The 12,684-nt window shown below is 44.1% G+C and overlaps 1 protein-coding gene across 1 annotated transcript in view; it reads right to left on the bottom strand.

The window, feature by feature from the left end:
- Positions 1-12,684, bottom strand: part of LAPTM4B (lysosomal protein transmembrane 4 beta) — a 46,114-nt gene that overhangs the window by 19,924 nt on the left and 13,506 nt on the right. The window contains exons 6-7 of the mRNA XM_009638304.2: positions 7,425-7,523; positions 96-191 (exon numbers count right to left, since the gene is read on the bottom strand). Of these exons, the coding sequence (XP_009636599.1) occupies positions 96-191; positions 7,425-7,523 (195 nt within the window). The remainder of the gene's footprint in view (positions 1-95; positions 192-7,424; positions 7,524-12,684) is intronic.

Here is a 12,684-nt window from a genome sequence, read left to right as displayed (position 1 = left end):
AATTAAGATGGTTAACTAAGGAGTCAGAAATTAATAGAGAATAAAGCTATTAAATGCATAATATTAGACAAAAGTTTGCACTCTAACATCCTTACCGCAGTGTCATTGGTGGTAATGTAGACCAACACATCTGAGTTGTTTCTGCCATTAATGTATCGGTAACAGTTCCACACGCAGCTTATCAAGTAACCCTGCAAAGAAAAGGGATTTATTGTCCTGTGCAGGAAATAAACCACATACATCTTTTTGTTAGAGCATTTCTATTCTTATATAAATAAGAATATGAGCCTGATAGAAGCATGGGACAGTCACTTTGCTGGTTGCAGTGACTGTAAGTACATGTAGGGATTCTGTAATCCAACGCTGTTCCTCTTATTGATGGAGCTGGGGTTGTTCAGCCTGGAGGACAGAAGGTTCTGGAGAGACCTTATAACGGCCTTTTGATTCATAAAGAGGGTTTGTAAGAAAGATGGAGAGAGATTTTTTCCCAAGGCCTGTAGTGACAGGACAAGGGGGCAACGTTTTTAAACTGGAAGAGGGTAGATTGAGATTGGACATAAGGAAAAAATTTTTGATGATGAGGCTGGTGAGGCAGTGGAACAGGTTGCCCAAAAGTTGTGGATGCCCCGTCCCTGGAAGTGTTCAAGATCAGGTTGGATGGGGCTTTGAACAATGTGATCAAGTGAAAGATGTCCCTGCCCATGGCAGGGGGGTTGGCCTAGATGTCCTTTAAATGTCCCTTCCAACACAATCCTTTCTATGATTCGATGATTCTGTGATTATGGAGACTTGTGTTGCACTATGAGCCACTCCATCTAGGCAGAGATACTGCAATCTAGACCTATACAAATGAACTTTACAATTCCAGAGATTTAATATTGCAGCATACTTAATACAAACTAATTGTTTTGAAAAGAAAGAGTTTCTGTGGGCCTGAATATAGCTATCATTTTGTGTATATAACTTCTATTTTACTTAAAGGAGCATGTCATGTATTCTGGCTTTCTTTCTTACACCTCTCTAGAAATACAGAGTAAAACCCCAGTAAAAAGAGCACAAGCAGGGTGGGGACTAGAGTTGTCAAGCAAATTACAAGGAACCCTCCTTGTCTTGTGAGTAGAAGCCTGGCCAATGACTACATCATGATGCTGTATATCATGTGCATTGTCCCAGTAATCTGTTTCACTTAATCTGACATTAAAGCAATGTATTCCCTATGACTGGGGTGGCCTCGGGTCTTCCTATTCTTGCCTGACTAGACAAAACTGCCAGTATAAAAGTTTTTCCTGAAATCTGAAATTATTTCTGACCTTTTAACTGTTATTACAAATACTTCATTCTTTTTTTCAGTGTAAAGCAAAAAAAATGTAATTGCAGCAATAATCCTACCTCAGGATCATAAACTTCACTGGTTTTGTTCTTGGAGCTCACTTGGGTAGGGCTGCTGCCTGGCAAACAACTAGTTGTCCCCACTTTTTTTTTAACTGATTGGGCAAAATGCTCACATCCATCATTTCTGTCACCAGCAGGAGAGATTCCATTCTGGCCAGCAGAGATGAGCAAAGTGGCTGGAAGGAAGAGAGGAGGCAATAACACATGTGGAGGAGCAGGAGTCAGATCCTCAGCACGCCAGGGACAAGGCTGGTGGGACTAAGCAGTTCCCTGTGGAGCTTTCTGCCTCCCGTGTAGTCACACACGACAGTGATGAGTAGAATAACGTGTTTTGATAGTGCTCAACTTATATTTTTACTTAGCAGGTTCTGCATAGCAGTTCTTTCACAAACCTAGCGCGTGCAAATTGAACTGCCAGCGCTGATTGGATTTGCATGTGTGTCTCCTCCAAGTGAGTCATCTTTTTGTGACTCACTTGCACTGATGACCTTCCAAAAGCTTCTTATCCTTTTCAGCTGCCCTGTGCTTCCTCCCTCGCCAGAGCTGTCACACACGAGCTGGGTTTTTCAGGATGCCACATGACTCACTGATGGCTCGCTTGCAGATCAGGAAGAGTTTTTTCCACCAGGGCTGAGCTGGCTGAAATCCAGTAAGTTCGCTTCTTCTTCTTTACGGCATCTTACAGACCCCGGATGACTTGGAGGTGTCGCAGACTTTGCCAATACTTTCTACCATTAAATAGGGAGAGTAAAAGGCTTCCGGAGGGAGTTGAGTCTTAAGAGAAGGTTAGGCTGGCTCTACAGCCTGAGCTGCAGGCTATGCAAGCCTGCCCTAGACTACTGAACCAAGTGGTATAAAGGCATATACGTCCATATACATATACACCGTACACACTTCCAGGCAACACAACCCATCTTTTTAAGAAACCCTTTACATTATTTGCAAACTGATTTCTATACTCCTCCTGTTAAAATCCAAACTGAGGGACGCCCCGTTTCAGATAATACCATCTCATCTGGGAGAAGCTAGAGGGAGATTTCTTTCTGAATGCTCCCATTCCGTTATATGTGGTGAATAAAACACATTTAACCCCACAATAAACACCTACAGCAGTTCCAGCTCTGAGCCCTAGCTCTAATCAGCCCTGCTCCTGCATGCACGGGCTGTTTCTCAGTGGGTGAGGTCCATTCCAGCCCTTGAATTAAAGAGGTCATCAGCCAGCACACACCAAGTAATTGGCCCCGAGACACTGACCCACATACAGCTGAGAGCGGCGGCAGCTCAGAGCACGTCCTTGTCCAAGTGCTTTGGATATGTGCTGCTGGCCTGCTAATTGGGAGTCATGGAAACTTGCTTTCCTCAACCTTCTTTAAACCTGTTCCTAATCACTGTCTTCTACTGATGCTGCTGCAGCGTTAAATGGGATTGCTGATTCAGTTACCCATTTTTTTTTCCTGAAAAACTTGGCTGAGTTTTCAAATACTGCTTTAAAACATGTGGCTGGACACACAGCACATAAATATATCAATTTTCTCTCAGGAGACCAATGTTCGCATAAAAGGCATTAAGTCACTTCAGCCTAATCCGCCCTTAGTGGTATTCACGCATACCACAGCACGGGCTGCTGACAGATGCCTTTTGGGCGGGCAGCCCCGGTCGCCACCGTGTGAAAGGATGGGTGCACAAGAGGGGCTGAGTGCGGCAAGAGGCGCCGTGCCTACTTCTGCCAGCTTTCAGTCTTCCTGTCTGAATGGTGGTAAATTACTTCAGCCCCTAAGGAACTGAAACCCACAAAACTTTCCAACCCTGCCTCTCGCCGCTGTTCTTGCAGATGCACTTGTTAAGCTGCACAACAACAGTAATGTACTGCACGGCTTCTGCTCATCAGACCCGTGCCCGTCCAGCTGACTGACTGGCATCTCTGTGGAAATTCGAGGCTGCTGTAACCCGCCGTTTCTTGTAACGCAGCACGGAAAAGCCTGTGCCAATCTGGGTCACAGCAGCCCTGCGGGCAGCTCCCTTGCTGGCAGCAAGCGCAGGGTGAACGCCACAGACCCAACAGAGCGCCGACTGGTTGGGAGCCGTCTGCGCTGAGTCCCGTTTTATTCTCCAGCTGCTTTGAATTTTCTATTGACAGAGCTGGGCTGGTCTTCAGTAACTGGTGAAAATGAGATAAAGATTTCTACACAAACTGAAATTTATATGAAGATTTCAGAGGGATGCTAATGGCACATGATGGTTTATGCAGAAGGAGAAACACTGGGTTGCTGTGCTGATGAAATCTGCAATTAAATCCATCTTCTCAGCACGCTAGAATGTATATCTTGTGAGTGTAAAAAGGCTGTACAAGAACCACTCCTTATAACTGCAAAGAAATGCTGCGATTGAAAAGGATTAATGATGTCGAACCAAACCACTGGCCTGCAACACTTTAAATGGCACCTTATATGGGCCAGGACATCATCTGTTGGCTCACAGTCACACGCACTGGGGTATGCAGTTTAAAGCAAATGACCCCTGCTTTAGACATGCTTCTTCTGTAAGTACCCTGCCACTAGCAAGTCCAGTGGTGGGACCTGTCCCAGGCTTTTGTGGAAGAGATGGCAACCTTGTGGCTCTGTACTGGCCTTTCCTGGGAGCGGGGATCACAACGTGGCTGTTTTCATGGTCCCAACTGCTGCTCCATTGCCCCTGTGGGAAGGTAGCCGACACGGGGGCGACGCCAGGAGGCATCCCCATCCCCCTGGGCTGAGACATGAAATCTCTCAGGGTGAGCACAGAACTTCATTCTGCGTCACCCTTTCCCATCTCCTGAGGACACCAGGATATGCAGAGTGGTCTTACCTCCAGGCTTGACACCTTGTACACATAAGTTATAGGCATGTTATGGAGACCAGGGTTAAAGTTCAGTTTACTGAAGACCAGCCTATCTCACTGAACTGGAATACCTTTTGGCTGCCCCACTGGCAACTACCTTTTCTACCTTCTTTCCAGAAGAAGAAAGGCCAAAAAAAGAAGAGATGAAGAGGCCATACTCTGCAGCTGCAGAGCGCTCAGGGCAGCCTGGGGGAAAGGTTTATTTTGGTTGTGTTTGTGCTCAGCTGAGCCTAGCTCATTTGGGCCTGGGGGGCTTCGCTCACGGTGGGGAGGGGGAGGTTGAAGCCTCAACCGTTCTGCCTCAGCAGCTGGGGCCGGTCAGGGGAAACCAGGGCCCTGTTCCCCAAACCAGCTGAAGAGGAGGGTGTGATTCAAAAGCCACTGTGTTGGCTATGTGCCATTTCAAGTCCTGTGTACATGTATACAAATACATTTGTCCTGCTGGATGTCCTTCCTCAGCCAGATAGGAAACACCTATGTTTCATGGTATGTAACTCTGGTTCAGTTTCTAGACAAACACAGTAAATGGAATAACACACTTTGATCTACTCTGAAAAAGATTCTGCATGAAACCACCTGAAATATCCATTAGCTGCTTCGGATCCAAGTAAATCCTAAGGACTAAAAAGACAAGTGCTTGTGTGTGGTTAGCTGGCTCGCTTTCTTACTGCCCTCTCTTGTCCCCCTTCCCTTTTCACAATCCCACGACTGCAAAGCACAAACCCACCATCTAATACCACTATATCATGATTTCTGCTCCACAGTGCTTTCCTTTGCATGTAGATTCACCCATAACAAAAGTGTCATGATGCCAAATGTTTCTGAGGAATGATGTGATTCTGTTTTATATTTCCCAGCAGCTGAATGCAGCTTTTCCCACTGTAGCTTTTCCTAGGTTACAATGTTTTGGTTTCTCTCCCTGTTTCTCATCGACCTCCAGAGGGAGAGGGAGCTCAGGCATATTTTTATGCACGGTAACTTTTCAGTTTCAGTATATAAACGTGGTCCCATCTGTTAAGTCTATCAGTGATAAAGTGTGATACATCTGATAGTGTCCAGCTTTCTTTTCATGGAGCAGATTCCACAAATCTGTATAGCAGTTCTTCTGGAAACATGAGAAATAAAAATGTAAGTGCTAGCTGGAATTTAGCATGTGTTTCTGTGTGAGTCATATTTTTTTGTGACTCATTTGCACGATAATATGTTGCTAGAATGAACATTATACAAGCCACATATAATCTTGGAAAAAGCATGTGTTAGCCACTTTAAAACAAAATGAGTCTTTTGCACTATTAAATTCTTAGGTTTCTTTTTTTTGTAGTAAGTATTTTTGTCATTTCAATTTTAGTTGTATTTTTTTTTAAACGCTTGAGACTTCCTTGCCATACTTAAGTCAGTGAACTACCAGACCTACCTGGAGTAAAAACAAGGTAATGCTTACATCTGAGAAATTTAAAGAGCACATCCGTTGTGGCATCTGACAGGTCTATGTATTTATTACATTCATACATATTTCTTAAAGGTGTGAACAAAATCAACTGTATGGCCGTGAACATATAAAGCCAGAAGGCTAAATTGTATTTCTAAATCACAGAAGAAAAGTGAGTACCACTTCCAACAGCACCTTAAAATACCCTGTCTGGGTTATTTTTTCAGTTTTGAAGTAGCTTCAATAATCTAATCTACCTCTTTTGTCGCAATAACTTTCCTTGTTCATGTTGTCAAATGTGTTGTTTGGAAGCAACATCCCTGGTGTCACTGTGACTCTTTAGGAATTCTCTAATCTAACGTGTCTTGCTTTGCAGAGAAAGATCAAGAACTATTCTGAAGTAAAAACCAACATGAGAAATACAAGAACGAGCTGTGCACATAAGGGTGCAAGAAGAGGTCAAACATACCAACATACTTTCCAAGAGGTCCAAGGCTCAGGGGACCAGTTGAGCTGTACGTGGTTGTTTTTCATACATTGATTTGTCTGATCTTATTCTGAGCTCCTTTCGGACTCCTGCCCCACACAGCAGGTGGGAGCCAACCTCGCTGGACCACGAACCTGGGTGCAGGGGTTTCACATGAGCCCTTTCCAGATGCGCTGGGCGATGCTACATCTCCCCTTTGTCTGTACCTGCTGCCTCCACCCCTCTCACCCGCAAGGTTTGCATAACAGCAAATAAATCATCGCTGCCTGTGCCCTTTTACTGCCCAGTGTGACAGCCCTTTACATTGTCCCTCCCAGGAGGGATTGTTTGGGTCTATTTACCTGCTCTACAACATCCTTCTTGAGATAGGACACCAGAAGGGAATGCATGCTTCCAGAGGTGGTAGGCATCAAAACTGGCAAAGTAGTCTTTAGATTTCTGGTTTCTCTATTCCTTTCTTAATATTCGTAGCATTTGATTTACTTGTTCGACCAGAACTGAGCAGTAAGCTAATATTTTCACAGGTCTATCAATTACAGCTACAAGATCCCTTTTTCAGGTGGTCATGCTGGGTTCAAGAGTCCACTGCAGTGTCTGTGAAACAAGATTGTGCTTCCTCTGCGCACACCACTTGGCATCTATCACCACTGAGTTTCTCTGCCATTTCATTGCTCAGTCACTTAGTGCCATGAGATCTGCAGAGCTTTCTTGGCTGGTTGTTTTCCCTATTTTGAATGACACTGCAAAAAAAATGTTAGATTTCCTTCCCCTTCCCAAATCTTTTATGAATGTACCGAACAGCGTGGGTCTTATTGTTGTAAAGACTGATAATTTATCCTTATTCTCTATTTCCTAGCCACAGTCTGTGAGATGACCTTTTCTCTTGTCCCTACACATCTTAGGGTGTTTTTTAAAGCCTTTGATGAGAGACTCTGCCAAACCCCTTTTGAAAAACCAAGACGTCTGTATCAAGAGGCTCTTCCTTGTCCACTGGATGACTGGCTCCTTCACAGGATTTATGTGTCATGAGCTCCCCCTACAAGCATCATACTTCCCCGTTGTGCCCTGTATGTCCATGTGATTTTCTGCTTTTTCCCCCTAATGTCTATCACTTTGCTTCGTACAGCTGTCAGGCTGCCCAGTCTGTAGTTCCCTAGATCTATTCTAAAGCCAGGCCTCCCAGCAAGGGACATTCCACCCATGAGCAGAAGTAAACTTTATACCCAGTAATGCACTTACCTTAAAAGCCAGAATGATACTTAGGAAAAGGAGGATAATCACAACCAGACATGTAGGGTTCACAGCCATAATCTCTTCCTTTGAGGGAAAATTGGTGGGCTGCATAAGCAAAAATAAGCAAAACACTGTAAGTTAATCTCACGAGTCATTTAAGAGCCGTTCAATTAGTGCACTCTATAATTAACAGCTTACAAAACTTGCTGTGATCTACTAAATTGGGAACTCCCTGCACCAATAACCAGTTTTGGTAAGTTTGGCTGGAACAGGCATCGCAAAGACTCAGCTGACAAATGTGCACCGGAGGGCTGAGGAGTTTGCCTTTTGCTTGGTGTGTGGCGTGGGCCGTCTTTTCCTCTGTGCCCATGGGTTTTGTATCTGACACAAGCTAGCAAAGGACATCTCTCCTGGAGCTTTGCAGCAGGAAACCTGCCATCTTGGGCGATTGCAGGCAACTCCTGTACTTATTAACTAATCGTTATCTTATACTGGCACTGATTGCCAAAGACAGCGGCCTTGGCAGCTTTCTGGCAGCCCCTTCCAGAAAGTCAAAGCAGGAAAAGCTGGACAGCATGGTCTTTTCACCTAAATATTTGATCAAAAGACATTGGGTCTATTCTGCTCCATCACATTTTGGCTAAATTCGGATTACTTCTTCAGGAGCACTTGTTAGTGCTGCTGTCTGAGTGCATGCCCCGTGGAGGCATGGGTCCTACAGGGGGGCAATGCCATCATTTCAAATCAAAACATGCTCCAGGTGCCGCTGTTATCTCCTACATGAAAAGGAGGTGACAAAATTAATCTACCTACTTAGCATAGGCTCTAGTGATTTACAGTTGTGAAATGCTACAGGATCACTGGCTGAAAACCAACCTCTAAAAATATTTTACTGTATTTGTTATTGCTTCAAGAAAACACACCCTTTAAAATGAACGTTCCGAATCGTTTTGAAATATTGCAGGGCATGAGTTCCTGCTTCAGTTAGAAGGAACCATTGTTCACAGAGAGAGCTGCTCTCCACAAAAGATAACGCTGCAACAACAGCAGCTCATTAGAACTGAATGCGTTAGCTCCTTCCACACACAACCCCCTTTGTCCTTACAGGTCTAATTACTTAACCAGGCCAGCTCTGCCTCTTTGTCAGGACAATTAACTAGACCGAGCTATAACCGTATTCTTGTCGATGGTGGTGTAAATCCAGAGTAACCCCTTAATACCCCTTATACCAGACCTCAGCCCACCGCATCAGGAAATTCTCCTTTTTTTGGACAGCTGCTGGTGAGAATAGCTCTTTATTTAGCGCTTCCATGAGCCGTTCGGAGTGGTTAACATCAACAGCAGCTGTAACCCTTTGCAGATAAATGTTACATAAGCGCATTTTCCGCTTCTGGACAAGCAATGTTTCTGTTCCTGTACTGAATTTCATGGCTGCAGTTTTTATCACGTTATCTTCTTTGTTGAGGTACGGCTTTTATAGGAAACAAGCTTGCTATAATTCAGTAAGTTGCTTCTTTTTTTTTTTTTTTGTTTTGTGTTGTGGGTTTGTTTTTTTTTCCACGGAAGGTTACTGCTAAATATAGTGGATGCAGTCACGCAGAGACCAACAAAGCAAGAGTATATGCCAAGAAAAGATGCACTGAAAAATAAACACGAACCTTATATGCAGAAAATGTAAGTATTAACACAACCGCCTGCCCTCCTGCTTGCAGGAGGGAGGCCATGCATGTGGTTAGAAAGTCCAATCAGTTAAGGACAGTTACAGTAAAACTGCCCCAAAACAATTTTTTTGCACTGACCTACCATTAAAAAACTAGTCAAACTAGTCTGTGAATGTAATAAAAAGCTGCTAGTGAGGCTTTGGTCCTCCTATGCTCTAGTTTTTTGGGGAACAGTCACTGGTCAGAGACTGGATGACTGCATGCTGGGGTCTTGGCCGTAACCTAATGGCCTGTTTCCAGGCATCAACTCAACTGGGATTTGCACAGGGGCAAGAGGAGGGCAGGAAAATGACCAAGAAAGGTCCCACAACCTTGAGGAGCAGGAAAATCTGCTGGAGCCATGAGCCCCGGCCAAGCCCGGGAGCAGTGTGTGCTGCAGCACAGTGCTGGGCCCTCCCTCACCAAAGCAGCATTTCGGGTGAAAGGACAATAAAGTCAGCACTGAAAGCAGCAAACCAGGAGAGCACGTGAGGAGCAAATGCTGCGGTTTGTCCCCTTTGCGCTTAGCTTTCTGGGTCTCTGTCCTGAAGAGATGTGAGGTGCAAGCAAACCCCAGCGAGGCTGTGGGTGCTGCATCCGTGCCAGTGGTCATCCCACCCACAGATGCCCAGGACATCTTGGTGCAGGGCATGAAAACCAAAGCTGGCCCCTCCAGGGGCTTCCCAGCTTGCTCTGTGGGAGAAAAAGCTTTTTGGGCTGCGATGAATAGCCCAGGGGCAGCAGGTGAGTGTGGAAGAAACGCCCTTTGTTTGCTAACCAGGCTCATGGCACCTGCTGACCAGAAGACATTTAACGCTGGCTTGCCTGGGCTGGCTTTTGAGCAACCTAATCTAGACTCATAACTACAAACCTCTCCAGTGCAGTAGGAAAGGCAATTTATAAAATCTGCAGCTTTTGGCAAAGAAGGAGGAAAGGTGATGGGAAGCATCTCATCTGGCTCCCAGCTCGCGTGGTGCAGGCACCGTCATGGAGCTGGTGCCATCAGGAGGCCCTTGGGATCCTCCCCACGGCAGATGCCGCTCCCAAAACCTCATTCATTCCCACAGAAAATGGGTACCAACAGTGGTTCAGGTGAATCAAAGACACATTGCCCTCCACCGACTGCAGTGATAAGCTTAAACACCGATGTGGGTGTATGAGGTGGGAAGAGAAATTCTGCTCCTGTGCTGGGGGTTTGCTCTCCTGTGGGGAAACCAGTAGTGGAAATCCTGCTGCTGGGAAGGCCCCAGGCGCCGGGCTCAGTGCTGCAATTTCTGGAAAAAGCTCGGTGTCAAAAGTTGTGCAAGGTTTGAAGAAGCTGAGACTGCAATATGGCTGCGTGGGAAAAATCAAGCCCGTCACTGGAAATACAGGAGTGATTTTGCAGCAGGACATGATGCAATTTTCAATAAAAACAAAAGGTAGTTGTACTTGTGTGTCATCAGCATGCTAAAGTCATAATTAAAGTGTCATTTGTAAGCTTGTCACGGACATGGAGAGGGCTGCATGCATAATAATACACCTGGTAAACTTTCAATTTTAAAAAAAATTACTGCTTATACATAGCAAAGCTCTATTAGACACTTAAAAAAAATCTAAAACTTGCATGGAAAGGATATTTCTATTGCAATGATACTGTACAAATGCGCAAGAAGAATAAAAAGTCCAAGGCTGAAGCCCTTTCTCGTTCTCTCAGCCTGCCTGCACATCCTTTCACGTTTTCCTTCCCCTTGGACCACAAAAAATCCACTTTAAAAGATAGCATGGATTCTCCTTCAACAGTTACAATCCTCCGAGTATCCGAATCTTACAAAATTGAAAGAAAACAGTAATGTGTCTGTAGAATTTTTGAAGCTCTGCTACAAACCTAGTAGTACTTCTTCTTTGGAATTATAAAATGCTATTAAAAATGTCAGAAAGGATATTCCTTTTTTAAGCTTTAGTTTATACGGAAAATTTCTTTAGGTTTAATTTCTTTTATGCTCTCTAGACGTTTCCCTAGAATTTAAAAGCATTACTGATACCACCTGGATTGTTAGAGAACAGCATTGCAGGTAGTCCCCCAATAAAGCTATTTAAGATACTTTGAAATTTTCTTTAGATGAACTGTAATAGTCCCAAATTTTAATAAAAACCAAGTTTGCCTAACTCAGTTGCAGACTAGCCTGTTGTGCACCTCTGCTTCAATTCATTTTGTATACTGTTACCAGATGACAGAAGATGAAGTGTTTAATTTGAAGGCTTTAGAAAGCCCATATATCAAAGATTTAGTGAGGCTAAAGAAAAGAAATGTGCTTTAGGTCAAACTGTTTCAGACCACTACTGCCCCAAGAACCAAAATTATTTTTATTTTAAACATGCTAGATTTACTGTATGTGAAGGTTTTACTTTTTCTAGTGGCAGTGATAACGACCAAGACATCCAACATAAGCCTTAGAAAGTTTCATCCCATGTGAACACCATGCAACATTTCAAATGCTAGATTTGTAACATCTACTTGTTTTACTTGACCCTTCATGCTGAGATGCTCTTGCAATTTATGGGGATTAAGTTGCACACCTGTGTGAAACTGGGTATTAAAAGGCAACAAAAAGTTCCCAAAGATGCTTGAGCCTCTGAAAGAAGCAGCCAATACAGGCTGACAGTACCAAATACCCTGTGAACACAATGTTCCGTATTTTACAACTGCAACATTTTCAGCTAGGCCTCTGCCTATTCTATTGATAGGAACTCATTTATCATCTTGCTGAAAGTACATGGAGGGTTCCACAGTAGCTTGCAACTCACCACTGACAGACTGAAATCTGGCAGATGTGCACCAAAGTGAATAGATAACATAATTCCAGATACTAGTGTAGGGAAGTAAAAATGGTTAAAAACATGGGGGTTTGACCTTAGAGCAAGTAAAAAGTGTTCTTCTGAGACTGCCAAATATATTCCATTATCTAATGCATACCTTCTTCCAGCTCTTCAATAATGGATTTGAAGAATGATTGGGATTTTTCATTTCCCTTATGGAGCTGTGCTCCCTAACGTATCATTCCCCAAATTCAAAGCAGGTTTAGAGGAGCAAAAGCTGTAAGAATGCCTGGAAGAAACACAATCCCCTTCCTTGCTTTCTGCCTACCTTGGCAGACCCCTGCAAAGGGGGTGAGGGCAAGGTGACTCTAGGGCTTATTTATAAATCATCAGTAGGGATCACACCCAGCTGGCATGACTCAGATCTCACCTACGGGGACAAGGGTATTAACTGCAGTCTTGTTCTAAACACGGGGTTTGAGGTGACAAACCTATCTACTGTGAGTATTATTAAAAGGTAGGGAAACAAGTCCATGGGTACAAGCCTTTTTAACAATATTTGAGCGCTAGCACCGATAGCATTATTGCTAAAAATATGAAAAGCTGGTTTTTAGTTTCATCTCTGTGCGTGTCTGAGTATCAGACACCAGTGGATGTTATCTTCACCTCTCCCTTTTGCTTTTGCCCCCTCAGACAGAGTGTATCTGCTCTGAACCAAATGCAACAACCTTTTGTCAATTGATGTGGCCCTTCCAGGCAAGGGTATG

This window comes from Egretta garzetta, unplaced genomic scaffold (assembly GCF_000687185.1).
Source record: "Egretta garzetta isolate BGI_Z169 unplaced genomic scaffold, ASM68718v1 scaffold154, whole genome shotgun sequence".
NCBI lineage: Eukaryota > Metazoa > Chordata > Aves > Pelecaniformes > Ardeidae > Egretta > Egretta garzetta.
This window is presented reverse-complemented; position numbering and strand designations above follow the sequence as displayed.